Source organism: Struthio camelus, chromosome 5 (genome assembly GCF_040807025.1).
Source record: "Struthio camelus isolate bStrCam1 chromosome 5, bStrCam1.hap1, whole genome shotgun sequence".
NCBI classification, from domain to species: Eukaryota; Metazoa; Chordata; class Aves; order Struthioniformes; family Struthionidae; genus Struthio; species Struthio camelus.
In genome coordinates, this window is record NC_090946.1 from 59,017,555 (window position 1) to 59,036,612 (window position 19,058).

A 19,058-nucleotide genomic window follows, 5' to 3' on the forward strand; every position below is an offset into this window, starting at 1 on the left:
CTAGGTAGATATCCCAAGGCAAAAAGGGAAGCTCTCAAGGGCACCGGGGAGAAAGGGATGAAATTCTAGAAAGTGAAGAGCAAAAAAGTGTTTCCTATCAGCAAGAACTGTAGTCCGCACTGTCAGCACTCAGGCAAAGTGGGGGAACGTTGGCATTTAGGATTTTAAGAAGCTGATTTTTCTAATGTGTCCTGGAAGTAGCAGTCCTGCTCTGGCAGGAAGATAGAAGGGAGGTCCTATGACTCTCAAATCACACCAGCCGCGATGCTAGAGGAGAACAGAGAGGGCTGGGGGATGGCCAACAAAAAGCAGCTTTCTGGTTGCAGGGAGCAAAGCGAGTGCAGCCCCAGCAGCCCACCTGCTAATGTGATCATTGCTCTTATTCACAGAAGTTCAAGCAAAGGTTCCTTGCTCCTGTCTGCTGACTGCACCAGGGTGGCCATGATTCAACCCACCTTCTAGGAATGAGAGGGAGAGGTGGTGAGGGACCTATCTCAGGTATGATGGAAAAAAACAAATAGCGTGGGGTTTAAGGGAGTGGGGAGAAGGAGTGAAGCAGCCGTGAAACTCCTCCTGCCCTGTGTCCCACAGCCCTTCTGTGGGAGAAGGGGGAGTGGAGAAGATGGGAGTATGGGGTGTGCTCAGTCAGTTCTGCTCCGATTACTCTGGCATTTCTACTCCAAGGCCACTAACCAGCTCCATCCCCTCCCTACCCTTAGCGAGCTTCTCAGACCTTTGTGGAGGAGCTGGAGGAGCCACAGCTCCTTTTCTAACAAAAGCTCCCCCATTCTCACCCTGGCCCCTATGTTGCAGCGTGAGGCCCTGTTGCAGCACCAATGGACAGTGCGTACTCGGTGGAGCCAGCACCGGATGGTGCTGGCTCCACCTCTCTGGATGTGCTCAGCTTCCTGGACACCCTGGCGAACAGCACGGAGGAGCAATGCTTCAGCGCCCATTCCCGCAGCACTGTCCTGCAAGGCCTGCCATTCGGCGGTGTGCCCACTGTGCTCGCCATCAACTTCATCCTCTGGCTGGTGAGTGGAGTCAGAAGGGTACTGTGCCTGCGGGCACCGCTCCCCCGTGCCCACAGACTTTCTAGGAGAAAATGGGGCACCAGGGCTGGAAATGGCATCCTTGGCCAGCAAGCTCAGTCCCCATATCTCAAACTCTAAGATGAGGCATCATCTTAGAGTAATGGCTATGTCCTGAATGAAATTCTCTTGGCACTTCTTTTCTATGCATTAATTGGAGACAGTGCTCCAGGAAGAAGGTGGGCCAAAAGGTGATGTGGTCCCTGTATGTCCTGCTACCAAGGTCTGTGTGCTCCAGGTAGCCCTGAGGTCCTTCCAGTCCTATCCTTTGATCCTGCAGGACAGCCCTTGCTATAGTAGGATTTGGTAGCTACAGTTACACCAGAGTCTGGTAAATCCCTCTTACTGGTGCTGTGGGATGGTGCAGTGGAGCAATGCTGCAGGTTTCCTGCTCAGGGCACTGTGACATGGTGCAGTGAGAAAGGGGCTGAGCCATCCATGCACACGGGAGCTTCTGCTACTCATCCCACCAGTGATGCTTGACCAGAAGAGGAAGAGTGGACCTAGCCTGAGGGTTGTAGGTAAGGCTGTGTGGGGATGTAGCATCCCCAAGGAGAGACTGGCTGTGAGCACACGTGCCTTGTGTGTGCCAGTGTGGCCGTTGTTTGGGATAGTGTGGGTGAGTTGTACAGCATGGGGGGACAACAGCTTTGCCCACTCCGTGCTGGACAATGGGTGACCACTGGGACTGCCACAGAAGCGGTGGTTGCCATAACCTCGGGAATAGCTGCGTCCCAGTTGCAGGAGTCTCTCACGGTACAGGTGCACTCGAGATCTGTGGGGCTGTGTCAGCGTCTGTGTTGCCATCCTCCAGCAGCTGTGGTGAGATTGTGGAGTAGGAGGAGATTGGCTTGAGAGGCAAGTTTTGCGTGAGCTTGGGCCCATCAGCAGGAAAACAGAAAAAGAGGTATGTGGGGGCACCCCACGGCAAGACCCTTCACCTTCCCTCTTCCCTCTTGTTGCAGCTTCTCCTTCTGGTCTTCTCCTGCCTTCGGAAAGCAGCTTGGGACTACGGGCGCCTGGCACTGCTAATGGACAATGATAGGTGAGAAGGGCGTGAGGCCACCCGTGAGGCCAGCCCCACTGCCCTCAGCTGCAGCCTCTTGGCCAAGAGGGGCCAGGGCTACAGCATGGCCCACGAAGGAGCCAAGCGGGTGCTTCTGGTCCTCCTTTCCTCTGGGAATGGCCTGGCTGTCCTTGCACCATTGGGGCCGGCTCTCCCAGCTGGGAGCAGACAAGCACGGTCCACTGGAGGGAGAGGGAAAGCCTAGGCAAGCTTTGATTCCCTCTTGCAGGTTCAGAGCTGAGGCTTTACTTAGGGGCAGTATTTTATGGGAAGTGAAAAGGTGATAGAGATTGTTACCCAAACAGGTTAAACAACGTGTCCCCTGGCAAGGACTGAACGGTGCTCTGCCCAGGGTGGCTAGCAGCACTTCTGATAGTCTCCTTTCCCCCTCCACATCCAAAACAGCTGAATCCCTCCAAGAACATGGAGCTCCTGTGAGCAACAGCACTGGGCATCTGGTGATGGTGCTCTTGGTAACAGGGAGCACCTCATCCTGGGAAAGAAAGAGGCCCAAGAGCTGCTTTCTGATGGGTACTGAGCCACCTTTCACTCCTTTCTGCGCTCTCAGGACTGAGCAGGGCTGTCCAGAGGGAACGGAGGTAGATAGGCAGCGATAATGCTTTTGTTCGTGTCGCTAAGGCAGGCTGAGGGCTCACCTGCCCTTTCCTGGCCTGTCTGCAGAGCTAAGCACAGACTGCCACAAGAAATGCCACTGTCACAGTTAAAGCAGAGCCCGGGCCAGAGCTGGGCCAGGTTTCCTGGCAGGCTGCACTGCCCACAGCTGCCTGCAGCTGCTTGCTCCCAGAGTGCTGCTCGCCCCAGGCCAGCTGTGGTGCCTCTTTTTTTCCACAGGCTGGTACATGCAGAAGAGGTCTCTGCAAGGCCTGGGCTGCCTGCAGGAACAAACTTCCTAAAAGCCTCTTTCCCATCTTTTCTCCTCTCTGGCTTCTCCTGTACTTGGGCTCCGGATCTAACTCTAGAAGTGGATAGGCGATGTTTTCTTTCACTAGGGAGATCAAAGGAGCAGTCAAGATTTAAAATGAAAGATCTGGTTAAGATTCCTTTATTGCAAAGTCATTTAAGAGGGCTGAAACTAGTCAAATTAAAAATGCAGTTTACCAGGCCCTTGTCTTCAAGCTAAGGTGATTCTCTGCAAGCAACCACACTGTGGGCCCCAGCTGTACAGCAGCCTGGAGCGACCTCCCTCCAGGCACTGTGCATGTCCAGCCTCCAGCACAGGACATGTGCGGGGACAAGCAGGTGTTTCTCGGAGGGCTTGGGGCAGAGGGTGCTGGGGGGCTCAGGGTGCCATTCTTGTATGCTCCAAACCATCCTGCCTCCGAGGGGCTCCCTTCTGAGCAGCCTCTGTCACTACTCATCCGACCTGATAATTTCAAACCCAAACACACCTTCCACCCGCTGAGCCTGCTGTGCACATGCCCCATATCAGCCTGGCTGATTTCCCAGGACAAGCTCAAGGAGGGCAGGGTATGAGTTGCTTTCCCAGGGATGCTCTTTCTCTCCTTTCTATTTTTTCACTTATGCCTCACCTCCTCCTTTCTCCCTCTCCCTTTGAAGTTTGACGTCACTTTTCTATGGCGAGCAGAGTGAGAAAGAGAAGTCCCCGTCTGAGACCAGTCCCCTCGACACGGACAACAAAGACGTGGTGAGTAGCTGCAGGATGTGGCGAGCTCTATCCTGTCCAAGGAGACACTGTTACTCAGAGGAAGCTCAGGCCAGAAGTGAAGCACAAGAAGTTAAACTCTCAAACATAGTGTTTTCTGCTTAACACCCGTTAACAGCAGGCCCAGAAGCTGCAATTTGTATGCTAGGAAAAGCTGAAGGGTTTCTTTGTCCTGGTTTGCCTTGGTTCTCCAGGCACTTACTGTGAGGGGCAGCCTGGAGAGGACCCTCCCCACCAGGGTCCCTGTCCCTCGCTGCACTACCGTTGGTGCTGGCCATGGGGACATAGTTGAAGCGTGCTGCCTTTGTACGCCCGCGAGGGTAAAGCTCTGCGCTCCTGTAAGGACGTTTCTTCCCCTGGTGGGATAGTCCTCCCAGGATCGCATAGCCATGCTGCAGGGCACAGGCTGCTTGCCCTCACTTTAAGGGAGCTGCCCCACAGCCCTGCCCTGGGGGAAAGTGATTTTCTCTCTGTGGCTGCTGAAAGGCATCCTGCTCGCTCTCGCCCATGAAGCACAGGGGACACAAAGCAGTCAAGTCCTCCTCCAGAAGAGGAGCAGCGAGGCCAGGCGAGTCCCTTGGCCCGTAGTTTTCCCTCCTTGCCTTCCCTACCAGCCACTGGGAGCGCTACTAGCTCCCTTCGCCCACATGTCCGCCTCTGGTGGGCTGCAAACACATCCCTTTGAAGTTGTCTTTTTTTTCCCTATATGGCATCAGACACAGAAGAGGCTTAACTAGCAACAAACACGGACTGATGTGTTTCGCTATCTGTTTCTCTTTCTTTTCTGGCAACAAAAGCTGAAACAGTCACTGCTGTATTAAAAAAAAAGTATATTTCTCTCTTGAAACTGTCCTGGAGAGCTGGAAATTGGCTAATGCATTGCTACTTTTTTCAGTAAGGTTTCTGGTGAAACCCAGGAAATTACATACTAGTGATGTTAGCATCCATATGGGCAAATTCTTAGAAATGGTTTTGCAGAGATCTATTGAGTGTGACATATGAGGAGAGTCAGCCTGGCTTTCCTGATGGGCAGTCAGGCCTCAGAGCTATGGGGAGTCCTTGGAGCCAGCTGGGCACATGGGACAGGAGGAGATTTGGTGGAGTTTGCTTGGATTTCCAAAGTCTCCCACTGCAGTTGTTCAAAAGAAGCTCAGCTGCGGGGTAGGAGAAGTCATGGCATGGATAAAGCCAGGGAACAGAGAGGAGGAATAAGCCGTTAGCTCTCACAAGGGGAGGGCGTAAAGGCAGCCCCCCAGGGATCTGCCTGGGGTCCTCCTTTTCATGGTCTTCATAAACTGGCTGGAAAAGGGGCAGAGCATACTGATGGGGACGACTACAGAAGGACCTTGAACTCGGATGAACTTTAGTGTAGGTAAACGTGAAATAATGTATATGGGAGAAAAATCCGAATATTACATGCCGTGACAGGTTCAGAGCTATTACTAGTAAAGAACAAGATCTTGGCATTGTCCTATATTGTTCTATGGCAGTGCTGTTTCAGTAGTCAGCCATGGTCAAAAAAGCCTACTGCATGTTTACCATTATGAGCAAAGGTACGGAGAAGAGAAGTTATTGAAGCCAGGAGACTCTTTTACAGAAGTATCACTGTGTTTCCTGCTCTTCTCCAGCACCTGCTTTTGGCCACTATGGCAGCTGAGCTCCTTGGCTAGGTGTACCTGCAGACAGCCCTGTGCTCTCTGTTTTTGCGGCCAAGAGCAGAGCGTGGCTCAGCCCCCGTGGCCCTGCACCACCTCTGCAGTGTCCCCCAGGGGCCATGCCCCAAGCCCAGCGCTACATGGGGAGGCTGGGATGGTTGCCTCCAGCTCATCCTAACTCTCTTCCTTTCCAGGGATTCTGCTCCTGGCTCATTTCTATCTACCAGATGAAGTAAGTGCTGGCGTTGCCTTCCCTGGCAGCACCCCACTGCTGCCTGGCCCCAGGGAGCTGGTGTGTGCAGGTGGTCACTGGCTCTGGAGCCACCCCACACCTAGAGCCACCAAGCAAGCTCCCATGGGGACCGGAGAAGGAGGAAAGCAGAGGGAGCCCCACTAAAACACCCCACAGGGGAGAGGTAGCAGAGGGCTCCTCTCTGCGTAACTTGTGTGGCTCTGCTATGCCCAGGCTCATGCCCCAAAAGAAAGGGCTTTAAGCTCTTCTGGTGGGAGCAAGTCCTGCAATCGGCTGGCGGCCTGAAGGGTCTTTCCTCTCCCTGTTCCTTCTATACCCAAATCCCCTGTGCCACAGGCAGGATACTGTGAATTTCTGCGGGTTTTGCAAAGCTGGAGCAGCTAGCGTCCCTGGCATGGGGAGGGGGATGGTGGTGGTGGTGGTGGTGGTGGCGGCGGCAGAGGAGGGGAGGCAGCACCACCAGCACTAACCTGCACCCACTTCTCTTCCCCAGAGATGAGGAGATTCAGAGTAAATGTGGGATCGATGCCACCACATACCTCTCCTTCCAGCGGCATCTCCTGGTCCTGCTCATGCTGGTCTGTGTGCTCTCCGTGGCTGTTATCCTGCCCGTCAACTTCTCGGGAGATCTCTTGGGTAGGTGCTTCCCCAAGTTTTGGGGTGGTTCAGGAGAGTGGCATAAGTGACCCCAGCCTTAGGGTGAGCAGTGTGCACTGTGCTACAGGGATGGAGGACAGGACCAGACTGTCATGAGCCAACACTTGAGCGGAATTAAGCTATCTAGAGGGCTGATCCCACACAGCATGACTGTACCAGGAGCTGGCCCCATGGACAGGGATCAGGCTCAGCTGTGGGACAGAAGAAATGAAAGAGGCTCGAGAACTTCAGGCGTGGCAGGGGCTTGGCAGGGAGCTGGGAGATGTGTGGAGACAAGGGAGCAAAGATGAGCCACTGGAGCGGTCCCCTTGGGAGCACACACTGCACCGGATTCCTGTAACCTCCCTGCTTCTCCTGTTCTCTTGCAGGAAACAATCCCACCCACTTTGGGCGGACAACCATCGCCAACATCCCAACACAGTACGTGGCTCCCATGTCTTGAGGGGCTGTGTGTGCTACTGCTGTGTTAGCACCGCTGGGAGCGCCAAGGCATAACGCTCGGCATAGCCCCTTGACCATGCCAGGGACTGGTCCATGTGAGCAGCACGCTACTCGCAGTTGTCCGTGTGTCTGTTTGCACTGCACACAAGCACAGTCATGGCAGCTGGCATGCATGCACTGCTTGCTACACCCCCATTATCAGCAAAGGTTGCATTTGGAGTAGCTAGGGCAGCTTCATTTCCACAATATCTCAGCACCCTAGAAGCAGCCCCTCCAGTCCCCCAAGGAATGGATCTTGCAGTCCTTGCAAGGACCGGGAGGGCCGGGAGAGCAACGTGTGTGGTGCCGAGCACCGAGCTGGTCTGTGTGACATGTGCCCACTGCATGGGTAGCTGATCCAGTCTTTGTCTCCTCCAGGGACCGTCTCCTGTGGCTACACAGTATCTTCGCCCTCATCTATTTCATCCTCACCATCCTCTGCATGGCTCATCACTCTGTCCATCTTGAATACCGGGAGAACGAGAAGGTGAGCAACTTCCCCTCTCTGCCAGCCATCATCTCTGCCTTTCTCAGCACAAATGGACAGCTGTGTGTGCTTTGCAGAAATGATGGTCCCAATATAGAAAAAGAGCTTTACAAACAGTCTGGAACTGGGCAGGCAGGCAAAGATAAGGTGGATGTCCTCCAGCTTCTGGAGGCAGCCTGGCAGCCCAGAGGTAAAACTCTCTCTTATTGCTACCTTGTTGCTGAAATTAAAATTCTGCTGTGTCCAGCTCTCTATGAGGTTGTAATGTCCAGCCGTGCCTCTGGAGTCTGGGAGCAGGCTTTGAGGAGGTCTGTGTTGACTCAGATTGCACGGCTGGCAGCAAGCCCTCCTGGTGGGTGGAGGGATGAGGGATCATTCTCCCTTCTCTGCCACCTTATGAGAGCAGGATCATACTTAGTCTTTTCCCTTCCCTTTGTGCACATCCTTTCACCATCCATACTGTGGAAGCAGTGACCCTGAACACCACGTGCAGGCAAGCAGGATGGCAGTTAGATGTCCCACAGACCCTCTGCCCCCATCCATCACCTCTCCCCCTTCTCCTCCTCCAGGTCGCCCGGACACTGATGGTCACGCGGATTCCCAAGGAGATAACAGACCCTTCCCTGATCATCAAGCATTTCCAGTGAGTAGCACCATGTGCCAGTCTTGCCCCACCAGGGCAGCTGGTGCTCACCACGTGCTGAAGGCAAGCAACATGCTGCGGCCCTTGCAGGCAGGATGGCTCCACTCTGGTGCAGAGAAGGCAGTTGGCCTCTTCTCACACAGCCTGGCCAGGGGTCTTACTGGGGCTAGTGACCCCTGCCAGTCCGGTTCACCCTGCCAGGGAGAAAGCTGGGGGACTGGCAGTGAGCTCCTCTGCCACCTCCTCTGCCATGGGGAGGGAAGGTTGTCCCCATCCCCCTGGCTCCCAGTGTCTCTGTGTCTCCATGCCCACAGTGAGGCCTACCCGAGCTGCACCGTCACCAATGTCCAGTTCTGCTTCGACGTGCGCAAGCTGATGAAGCTGGATGCAGAGAGGTGAGTGTGTCCTGGGGCCCCTTGCCTGCAGCTTTTCTTTTCTGTGCACAAGTATGGCCCAGATGTGCATGCCCTGGTGAGCGTTGGTGTTCGCACTTGGCGGGCAGGCTTCCTACAGCTTTTCTGGCTATTCCCAGGCCTCCATCCTGCTAGGGAATACAGTGATCTGCAAGATTTGGCATAGCAGCTGCCTTGTGCCAAATGGAGTCTACCTGGCAAGGGGAGACAGCTGGCTCAGACCACAATGGTCCTGAGCTGGCAGTGTGGCTGTGGAAGTCTGAAATGGCTCCTACCCAACAACTTCAGAGAGCTGGTCTCACTTCCTTGGGGGAGATGGAGGGGAACTCCCTGAAAGAACATCATCTCTGGCTCTGTTCTTGGCAGGCGCAAGGCAATGAAGGGGCGACTTTACTTCACCACCAAGGCACAGAAAGAGGGGAAGATCATGATCAAAACCCATCCTTGTGCCCGCATCTTCTGCTGTCGCATCTGTGGCTTTGAGCAGGTAGGAGGGGAGTGGGCAGTGCTGGAGACAGCATGTTCCCCAGCAGAGAGGGCAGGGGCTGCCTTATGGCAGGAAAGCCTTCCAAGAGCCTTCCTTTTGCCTGCCGCACTGATCTCTGATGGGCTCCTCAGAAATCTCCCTTTTGCCGTGAACACCAAGGCTGAAGAGCCCCCAGAGCCCCTTGCAGGCAACAGGACACCCAGGAGTATCTTCTCCCCAGCACTGCCCTTTAAGGCCTTGACAGGCACTGCGGTACTGAAGGGCGCTCAGCTCTCCGTTGCAGCCCAGAGTGCTGCCTCTGTGACAGCTTCTGCCACTCTGTCGTAAGCAGTGTGTGCTGGAAAGGCTGGCGTGACATGCAGCAACTCGCACGCATTGCCCACCATGGCTGATACACTCCCCGAATGGGATTTGGCAGCTCTTGAATCCGAGGTTGCAATCTTTCTCCAACCCAGCATGGGAAAGCAGAGCTCCTCCTCTCCATCCCCCATGCTCAGGAGGCCCTGGTCCTGGACGGGTGATTGTTATCCTGCCCCCCATCTGCTCTCACCTTGCCCCAAGAAAGGAGAGCTCCTCAAAGCCACCTTGCTCCTGCCTGCAGGTGGATGCTGAGCAGTACTATGGGGAGCTGGAGGAGAAACTCACAGATGAGTTCAACGCTGAGCGCAATCGCATCACGCTCAAGCGGCTCGACATGGCCTTCGTCACCTTCCAGGATGAGAGGATGACGGCTGTGTGAGTGCCCATCTCTGAGGGGGAGGCTGTGACCCTACCAGTCCAAGCACATCCCCCTAGCCTGGCAGCAGCATGGTGGGAAGTGGGGTTGGGGCCACTGCCTCTGGGGGACAGCAAGGGGATCTCAGGGCACCTCCCTGGCTCCTCCAGCCAAAGCCAGTGATGCGTCTGTTCCAGCTTTGTCTCCTAGCTGAAGACAGGACTGCTCTGCAAGCCTGGGGTTGTGGAAAAGGTGTTACAAAAGGTGGGAGAGGGAAGCAGGGGCAGTCCTGAGCCCTTGGCTCAGACCTGTCCCCTTAGCTCTTTTCTCTTGCAGGATTTTGAAGGACTACAGTCACATCCGCTGTCGTAAGCACCCTCAGCAATCCTCCGTGACTACAGTGGTCAAGTCACACTGCTGGGGTGTTCGCTATGCCCCTGCACCCAGCGATATCATCTGGTAAATCCCGTTGCAGGCCGGGGCGGGAGGGATAATGGCCATGCAGAGGGGGAATCTGTGGCCATAGCTACGGGGCATCTTCCCAAGGCAGGCAGGGGCTGAAGATCCCTCTCTCTGCGGCCTTAGCAGAAATCACCAGTTGTGACTGGGGTGATCATCCCAAAGGTGACAGGGCTTGGCCTGGCAAGGCTTGGGAGTGATTGCCATCCTCTGATTTCTCTGGCCTGCCCCCAGAGTCTCTGTGGGGGCACAGAGCTGCTCCTGCTGTGATGCTCGAGTCCCGGGGGCTCTGCTGGCAGCGATGCAGCGGTGCTGAGAGCAGGGAGAGGGTGAGCTCGGAGCAAGGGCTGCCAGGAGGGTCAGTGTATACAGCAGGGACAGGGAAGCAGTGTGGTTGCACACTTTGGAGGGCATGCTCAGAGGCCCCAAGGCACACAGCTTGTCCTATGCTCCATTTCCAAAACGTACTTTTCTCTCATAGGGAGAATTTATCGGTCCGTGGCACATCATGGTGGGTGCGATTTATCCTCCTTAACATCTGCCTCTTCATTCTCCTCTTCTTCCTTACCACACCGGCCATCATCGTCAACACCATGGACATGTTCAATGTCACACGGCCCGTGGAGAGCCTCAAGGTAGTTGATAGGGCCCAGTGCCAGCCTCAAAGAGTCTCCATTTTCAGGCTTGTCTGTGTTAGAGGATGTCCCTGGCTTTATGCTGGCCCAAGGAGATGATCCATCACCAGGACAGTTGTTGATGAGTGGCAAAGAGAGCTTGTGCAGTTTGTCATCTCCCCCTTCTCATATGTGTTTTTGATGGCAGAGTCCTGGGGCCTCCATGCATACCTGAGGTTGGGTGTCTGTGCCTCAGGCTTGCTGTCCACAGGGAAGTATAGCTTGGTGTCTGTGCAGGAGGAAAGGGGTGGGAACAACTCCAGGACATTAGAATCTGCCAGCAATGCAACACCCTCCTCTTCATTGACCTGCTAGCTGCTGTGAGGGTGTTGGGTCTTAGCACATACCCATCATGCCTTTTGCCATCCTCAAGCTCTTCCCTTCTGGAACAAATGCCCTTGCAGTGCTCCCAGAGGGGATGCACTCAGGGGCACCTGTGCCAGGAGGCCTGGGGAGCTGCCTCCATCATGGCTGAGCAGTGTTGGCACAGGCAGGCACAGCTCATTCCTCCTTGAAGCCAGCGGACTCCTAAATGGGTGTCTGGCATCTCTGTTCTCGCAGAACCCCATCATCACCCAGTTCTTCCCTACGCTGCTGCTCTGGGCCTTCTCCGTCTTCCTGCCCTTCATCGTCTACTACTCTGCATTCTTCGAATCACACTGGACGAGGTAACAGGGCCCGGCCGTAATGCTCCCCACAAGACTACTCAGGGCTGTGTTAGATGGGAAGAGCCTCAGTAGGACTCATTGAACCCAACCTGCAGGGAGATAGGCAGTAGGCTTGAAGAGTGGCAGATCTCCACAGCACCATGGATGTTGTCCAGGAAAGGGCCCCAGCTCATGCTCAAAGGAAACGTTTCCTTGCCATGGTTGTGAACACATTCAGGGTGCCAACAAGTGCAAACCGAGCTGGTTTTGAGAGGGGTCTGAAGAGATTTACAGAAGACTCAGGATGCTCAAAGTCTCCTAGCAGAGGAAGTGCCACTACTGCTCAGCTTCTACAGTTTGCTCCCTCTCTCTTGACTCTCTGTCAGTCCCACCCCCTGTGCCTGGTCTACTGAGTCCCCTCCTTGCAGGAGCCTGGCCCACACTGTCTTGTTGCCTGCATCCATCCTTCCATTCTCCTTCCAAGGGCAGGGAAAGTGTCCCTGGCTCCTGCATCCAGGGTAGAAATCCAGCTCCCTCTTGCTGGTCCAGCCCATGCGCAAGGTGCATGACCAGTGGATACTGTATTAGGAGGGGGCAAGGATGAAGGCTGTGAGAGGCTAAGAGAGTGATAGCTTTCACAACAGCGCATTTCCTAATGGTGATTCCTCCACAGCCTGCAGAAAGGTTTTCCAGGGCCCCTGCAGGTGCACAGCTCCTGCTTGGCTTCCTCTGGCTAGCAGTAGTGCCTCAGTAAAGAGCTAGACCCCAGCCCAACCTCCTCTCACCCTGACCTCCTGATCTGCCTCTGGAAAGTGCAAAGTTCTTTTTTTCTCCTCTCCCCAGGTCAAGTGAAAATCAACTCACAATGCACAAGTGTTTCTTTTTCCTGGTGTTTATGGTCATCATCCTGCCTTCACTGGGGCTGACCAGGTACTGACCAATCTGCTGTGCTGCTCTCTTTGCTTACCTGCAGGCTAGGGAACATGCACAGGCTCCTTGCCTCCCTACAAATGAGTTTAAAACAGTTCACTTCAGCTGCTATTGAAAAGTAGCTGTGTCTGGTGAGGATCTTGCTCACTCTTTAGCAGTGCCCAGCCACTCCCAGCATCATTACAGACAGAAAACACCACTGTAGAGGGAGTGGGACAGCTGTGGAGCCTGCCAGGCTGCCATGGCCAACTCCAGGGCAATGCGCTGCTGTTTATTTATCTCCAGCAGCCCCATGCAAGTCAGGGAGTCAGTGGTAGAGCCTCTCTGTACTATAGGGGCCAGGCAGGTGAGCATAGGACAACACTCTGCTAGAGCCTTTGCATAGCCACAGCCGTACCAGGTCCTGCTGGCCTGTGAAACCTCCCTGTTGATGGATCCTGAAATAACAGCTGCTTTTGAGCGAACTGGCTCTGTGCATGTAGAAAGGACATGCTTGCTGAATGCTCCCCTCATATTTCTCTGTGCCATCTTTCTAAGCTGCTACTCTTCTCCTCCCTCTAGTTTGGATCTTTTCTTCCGCTGGCTCTTTGACATGCACTTTCTGGATGAGGCTGATATCAAGTTCCAGTGAGTACCAAGGAGCTCCCTGGCTTGCGCTGGTTCACACAGTGCTCTGGGCGAGTGGGGAGAGCCCAGTGCCAGCCCCTGGCTGCCTCCTGCCCTGGTGGCTCTCCCGGCTGCCTGTGTGGCCTCACTCTCTTCCCTCCTTGTCTCTGGGGGCAGGTGCGTTTTCCTCCCTGATAATGGCGCTTTCTTTGTCAACTACATCATCACCTCCAGCCTGACTGGGACGGCCATGGAGCTGCTGCGCATCCCTGGCCTCCTTGTCTACACCACCCGGCTCTGCTTTGCCAAGTCTGAGCCCGAGCGGCTCCACATCAAGCGGGTACATGGCTCGGGCTGCATCTGCACACATGCAGTCCCCGTGGCATGCCAGAGACATGTTCGGTTGCCAGGGGCTGGCTGTAAATTCAGGCTTTCCTGGTCCTATGGGGAGGCATGGGGGGAAAGGCCATCGTGTAAAGGGTGCTGCTGGACCTTGGCCCTATCCCTATGGGATGAGGTGTGCAGAGGCAACTGTGTGGGTTTGGGGAAGCAAGGCCCGGCTGGGATGCAAAGACTCCCTGCTGTGTGAGGGGCTGAGCTCTGCAGGGCTGGTGAAGAAGTAGTGCCATGCCAGGGGTGTTAGAAGACCAGGGACCAGCTGCTGGCTCCTGTGTGCTCTGCGCAGGACCCACCATCTCTGGGTCTGCTGTCCATCCAGCTTGTCAGCGCCCTAGGGGAGGGACTGAAGGGCCCATCTCCAGCACCCTGGGTGTTCCAGTCACATAAGGTGGGAGCAGGAAGGTAACAGTGCTGTTGGTTGTGCCTCAGAGCCAAGCCTACCAGTTCCAGTTTGGGCTGGAGTACGCCTGGACCTGCTGCATCTTCTCAGTTGTTATGACCTACAGCATCACATGCCCCATCATTGTCCCCTTTGGTGAGTACCAGCCCCACTGCCCCAGGCTGTGCTGAGAACAGCGTGCTCCAGCCACCAAGAACAGTAGGGGAGCACAAGCTTCCTCAGTGCCCAAGGATGCCCCCCTGTGCTGTTTCCTGGGCCTGCCTTGCTCTCCCTGCTCCATGGCTCTCCCCATCATGCTCTTCCCCAAATGTCTCCTGTTTCTCTCTGCCAGGTTTACTCTACATGCTGCTGAAGCACATGGTCGACCGGTACAACATCTACTATGTGTACATCCCCACGAAGCTGAACCAGCGCCTCCATGTAGCTGCCATCAGCCAGGTTGTGGTGGCCCCCATCCTCTGCATGTTCTGGCTGCTCTTCTTCTCCGTCTTGCGCCTCGGTAGGGAGAGGTCGGGGCTGGCTCCCCCCCCACCATTTCTGAGTGTTGCAGGTCTCAAGCTCTACAGAAGAAGCATCAGATAGTATCAGATAGTGCAGACATGAGCTTGAGGCTCAGCCAGATGTGCAGCAAGTCCCAAGGAGCCCTTGGGGGTTCACGTGCTGCCCTTGTGTCTCTGCTCTAGGTCCCACTCGCCCTGTTACCCTCTTCACCTTCGTGGTCCTTCTCTCTTGCATCTTCTTCTCCTTCTTTGGCCTCTGCCTGAAGAAGCTGCAGCCACGGAAACCTTCCAGCTACCAGGTGAGCATGGGCAGCTGCCTGTCCGATTCTCAGGGTAGGGCACAGCTCCTTCCCACATCCCACTTTGTCCCTTTCCCACTCCTCTGGGTAAGTTTTCATGGAGGATCCTGAGGATTCAGTTGCACCCAGACCAGAGGAAGGGCACAGATCACTCCTGCCTCCAGGTTGCTTCTTACCCGCTTGGCTTGGCAGCTGCCTGGAACCCATGTTTTGGTACCCACATGGTCACTCCCCACCCCTAGAGACCCCAGCACAGGGTCAGTGCTTGCCACACTTGCCAGTCTCACAGTCGCAGGCCCACCAGGGCTGGCAGCTAATCCCTGTCCTAGCTACTGCTCCAGCTCTGATTTGCAGCTGGCCAGCCTTTGCCAGCCACAGGGTAGCAGGCCACATGGCCTGCTTGGCTGAATCCCGGCACCAGCCCTGCAGATGGGCTTCCTGCCCACTACTGGCTGCAGAGGGGAGGCTGCACAGGGTGGTGCCAGGCTCAGTTACTCTGTGCCACTGATTTCCTCCCTGCTTCCCTCTCCCTAGATGTCCGACCAGTCTGACAGCGCCTTCAACGACACGGAGCGAAGCAGTGTCTCCTCCACCCCCAACTCCAACGTGAGTACGCGCGCTCTCCCCACTCACCCTCCGAGCCCTGCAGGGACAGCTGTGGCCCAGCCTCAGCCCATGCCCCCCTTGGCCCTGACCCCACTCTGTCTCCCACCGCAGCTCTTTGTGGCCACAGTCCTGCAGGAGCCTGAGCTGACCCTGACGCCAGCGGCCTCCCCGGCGCACCAGTCCTACGGGACCATGGGCAACCACCTGGAGCCAGCGGAGGACGGGGAGGAGGGTTGTCTGCAGAGCTTCGAGACGGAGCTGGAAGCGGTGGAGGGCGAGTACAGGACCGGGCCGGTGATGGAAAGCCAGGCCCGTTACCAATGAGCATCCCCGCCGCCGTGGCGAGTTCCGGCAATGCCTGAGAGCAGAGGATGTGCGGAGAGGGCAGAAAGGAGTCTTCCCCACCAGCCCAGGCTCCCATGCCAACCCTGCTGCTGCCTGGTGGGCACCAGCACCTGTGGGGCCAGTGCCTGCCTGCCTGCCCCAGCTTGCCAACGGGCCCACGCACGGGTGGTACCAGGGGCCTAGGGCCGGAGGGCAGCAGGACTGATGGGCAGGAGAGCGCCTCATCTCGCCCCATCCCAGGCACCCGCGCAAGGCAGCAGGAGCCCATGCACCCCTGCCCTGCAGCCCACCTCCATGGCTCCCTGCCTCTGTTGGGGATGGGGCTCAATGGCCCCGAGCCCTCCTTGCCCCTTCCTTCCTTCCTCCAGCCCTGCGTGGAGCAGAGGGGTGCAGCAGTGGGGGGAGAGGGTCTCTCCTAAAGGCCATGCTTTGAGGGGAGGAGGAAGGCTGGGTCCCTGGCCAGGAGGGAGAGATGGCCTAGACAGCTCAGATGAATGCGTCCAATGGAGAAGCACAGCCCTGCAGGACCCCGGTGCTGCCGGAGCCGGCCGCGCTCAGGTGCAGCTGCCAAACCTTCGCTTCCCACTGTGCCCACTTGCTGCTGTCGCTGCCCTCGGCAGCTCGCCGCTGCCCTTTGGCACCCACTGCAGCCAGTTCCTGCCTACCCACGCGCCAGCTCAGGAGTGCATCCCCCATGCTGCCTGTGAGCTGCACCAAGGCTTTGCCAATTATAAACGGGGGCTTCTGAGACACTTGTGCTTTTGACTGGATGAGCGCACAGGGTTGAACCCTGGGCCCACACAGGGTTGGGTTATCTCTGGCCCGGTCTTCCTGAGCACCAGCGTCCCTTGCTCAAGTCAGACATGAAGCCATAATCCCAGCTCCTCAAAGGCACAGAGACCCCCACACTGCTGCAGCAGCAAGGCACTAATGATGTCCACAGCGTTGGTCTTGTCCACAGTGAGCAACTTGCTTACCCTGCCATCCTTCCCTTCCCTTCCCATCCCATCCCATCTCATCCCTCTGCAGCTGGAAAGTGCTTGTGCTTTTGAGCCAAGTGTTTGGAGAGATGGGTAAGGTCAAGGGAAGCATGTGTTCAATTACCATGACAGCTACAGCCTTTCCTCCTTAGCACCCATCGTCCTGCTGCCCCCTCGCAGCAGCCCCCTGCATGGTGGTGCTCTCCCCAGGGCTGCTGCAGGACCCCATGTGGCTCCGTCCCACTGCCAGAGAAAGGGGGGCTGGTGGGACCCCCACCTCCAGATCCTGGGTCCTGTCTCAGCACTGCATCCTGCCCTTGCTCCTGGCTGTACCTGGGAGGCTCTTCCACAACCATCACCTCCTCTCAAGTGTAAATCCTGGCAGGGCCAGCATGCATGTGCCTGTTGTTGCCTGCATGGGGTCCTTGAGGATTTCTGACTCTTCCTCAGCAGCAGCGTAGGTCCTTTCAGGGGCCAGGGAGCCTTGTCCTATTCAGCCTCTCTTCTGCAAGTGCACCTGAGTGCTTCTAGTTACGTGCTCAGCCTTTGTTTGGCCTCAAGTTGATTTTTCTGCTTTTTCTGATGCAGTATTGCATCAGGGCAGTTTGTGAGCAGAGCCGTGCTGGTTCAGGAGTGTGGGGGTGTTGGCTGCTGAGCTCACAAGCTGATGAGCCAGCTGCTTGAGGCGTTTGGCTTCTCGTGAGCTGGATGGTCAGTGCCACTGGACCCCAAGCTCCCAGGGTTTCCCCTTCTTCCAGCCTTCCTAGCCCAGACGTGGATGCAGCTGCAGCTGTGATGCTCTGTGTCCCCTGCATCACTGCCCAGCGGATGAGCTGAAAGGGAGCATTTTGCATTGCATAACTGTTTCTGCCCCTTCCAGCTGGGCATATTCTCTCCTGAGAAGAAACTTGTGCTCAGTCCTTTCCAGCATGCCCAGTCTCTCCCATTCAGCCCAGTACCTGGTAAGCAAAGGCACCCCAAGCTGCTGCTTACTGACCTCGCCATTGCTGAGCCCAGCCTCACAATGTGATCTCCTAACAACAGAGAAATTGCATTTGGTGGCAAGGACCATCTCTGCTCCTCTGCTGACTTCAGAGCAATATTTCAGCCACTATCATCTCCCTCCCTGAGCCATCCAGAGAGGCAAGGGACACTCCTGCAGCCCCCTCTCACACTGAGGCAACCAGCAAGGGAAATGCTGCAATGCAAAGACAGGGGCTCAACCATTGCAACTTGCATAAAAATTGGGACTAGGAGTAACTGCTTCTGCCCATGCAAGCAGGCCGGCTCAGCAGGTTTGTGGCCCAGTACCTGGGAGGATGGCAGTAGGAGGGCCTAAGATGCCAAACACCCCACGGAGACCCTACAGCCTCTGTGCTGTGCTAGGGGAGATGCTGGCACTTCCGACAAGCTCAGACTCCTCTGCGAGGAGCTGCCCACGGCCACCAGTGGGAAATGCAGAAGAAAGCACTGGAAATCATGTCCTTTTCCAAGAGCTGGACACTTTCCCTTGGATGCATCACCATCTGCCTAGGCGCAGGGTGATGCTTGGGCTCTTTGTCCCACATCCACTGCAGTGACCTGGTGAAATGCAGCACCCTCAGGCAAGACTGAGAGCTGAGCTGGTGCCTGTCGCATCAGGCCAGATGGCTCATGACCTTGCCCAGGATGTGGGTGAGCTAAACTTGGTCTTTTGCCCGTCCAGAAGACTTTGTATTCGCTTTACACTGGTGGGGGAGCACCCTGTCCCCCACCCCCGGACCCTGGACACCATGGGAGGCAGTTGCACTGGGGGGGGGGGAGGGGGGTCCAACCCCTGGATGGACTTTCAGCAGCGTGGAGCTATAGGGATGCCCTGCACCGCTCACCGTGCTCAATGCTACTGGGGCTGTTGGGCGCGCGAGGCACAGTGCGCAAGTCCTGAGTTGGGGGGGGGGGGGGTTAAAAGGCAGCCCAGGTCTCATAGGCCTCAAGAGCACCCTGACACCATCCCCATGGGGTGGCCCGGCCCGGGGGCCGGGGGGGGGGGGGAGGTCCCCCAGCTCTCCAAGCTGGCATCCCTCTCCCCACACCTGTGCTCCTGCATGCCCAGGCTGGTGGATCTGGTGTGCCAGCCACTGCATGGGTGCCTTGGCAGGGCCCTGAGCTCAGCCAGCCCCTCCTGCTGGCCCAGCCCCAGAAAGCACCCCTCAGGCTGCCCCCCGACAGGGCTCACACGGTTCCCTGCCCAGGCACCTGCATCGCTGCTCATCCCGAGTGTGGGGGCCCCCCCCCCCACACCCTTTCCCGGGGGGGGGGGGTGCTCAGCCGCTGCCCTTGCTGGCTGCACCTGGGGCAGGAGGCCCTGGCTGGGGCTGGCGGGATGCTCTCAGCACCCGCTGGAAACGCTGCAGGCTCTCTCCAGCATGGAAGCAAATGCCTGCGCGTGGCAGCACGTCCTCGGGCGCTCTGGGTCCTGGCCTCACCTGCCCTTGGCTGCCACGCTACAGGAATGTGCCAGAGGTCTGTGCCGTCTCCTTATTTATTGCTATGACCGTGCCTTGAATAAAATGACTTCACCCAGCCTCCGGGCCGGAGTTTCA

The 19,058-nt window shown here is 56.6% G+C and overlaps 1 protein-coding gene across 9 annotated transcripts in view; it reads left to right on the plus strand.

Annotated features, from left to right (window-relative positions):
• The window catches only part of TMEM63C (transmembrane protein 63C), a 42,148-nt gene extending 23,090 nt beyond the window's left edge, over positions 1–19,058 (plus strand). For 7 of the 9 annotated variants that reach the window (XM_068946656.1, XM_068946655.1, XM_009675653.2 and 4 more), the window contains 23 exons: positions 390–498; positions 814–1,034; positions 2,057–2,136; positions 3,736–3,823; positions 5,691–5,728; positions 6,243–6,385; positions 6,775–6,826; positions 7,265–7,373; positions 7,943–8,016; positions 8,331–8,411; positions 8,796–8,916; positions 9,518–9,651; positions 9,968–10,090; positions 10,572–10,725; positions 11,326–11,432; positions 12,255–12,341; positions 12,903–12,968; positions 13,125–13,287; positions 13,776–13,881; positions 14,078–14,245; positions 14,430–14,545; positions 15,080–15,151; positions 15,263–19,058. In XM_068946656.1, the coding sequence (XP_068802757.1) occupies positions 837–1,034; positions 2,057–2,136; positions 3,736–3,823; positions 5,691–5,728; positions 6,243–6,385; positions 6,775–6,826; positions 7,265–7,373; positions 7,943–8,016; positions 8,331–8,411; positions 8,796–8,916; positions 9,518–9,651; positions 9,968–10,090; positions 10,572–10,725; positions 11,326–11,432; positions 12,255–12,341; positions 12,903–12,968; positions 13,125–13,287; positions 13,776–13,881; positions 14,078–14,245; positions 14,430–14,545; positions 15,080–15,151; positions 15,263–15,475 (2,493 nt within the window). In that variant the 5' untranslated portion in view covers positions 390–498; positions 814–836 and the 3' untranslated portion in view covers positions 15,476–19,058. The remainder of the gene's footprint in view (positions 1–389; positions 499–813; positions 1,035–2,056; positions 2,137–3,735; positions 3,824–5,690; positions 5,729–6,242; positions 6,386–6,774; positions 6,827–7,264; positions 7,374–7,942; positions 8,017–8,330; positions 8,412–8,795; positions 8,917–9,517; positions 9,652–9,967; positions 10,091–10,571; positions 10,726–11,325; positions 11,433–12,254; positions 12,342–12,902; positions 12,969–13,124; positions 13,288–13,775; positions 13,882–14,077; positions 14,246–14,429; positions 14,546–15,079; positions 15,152–15,262) is intronic. The other 2 variants (XM_068946658.1, XM_009675658.2) reach the window with 2 other exon arrangements.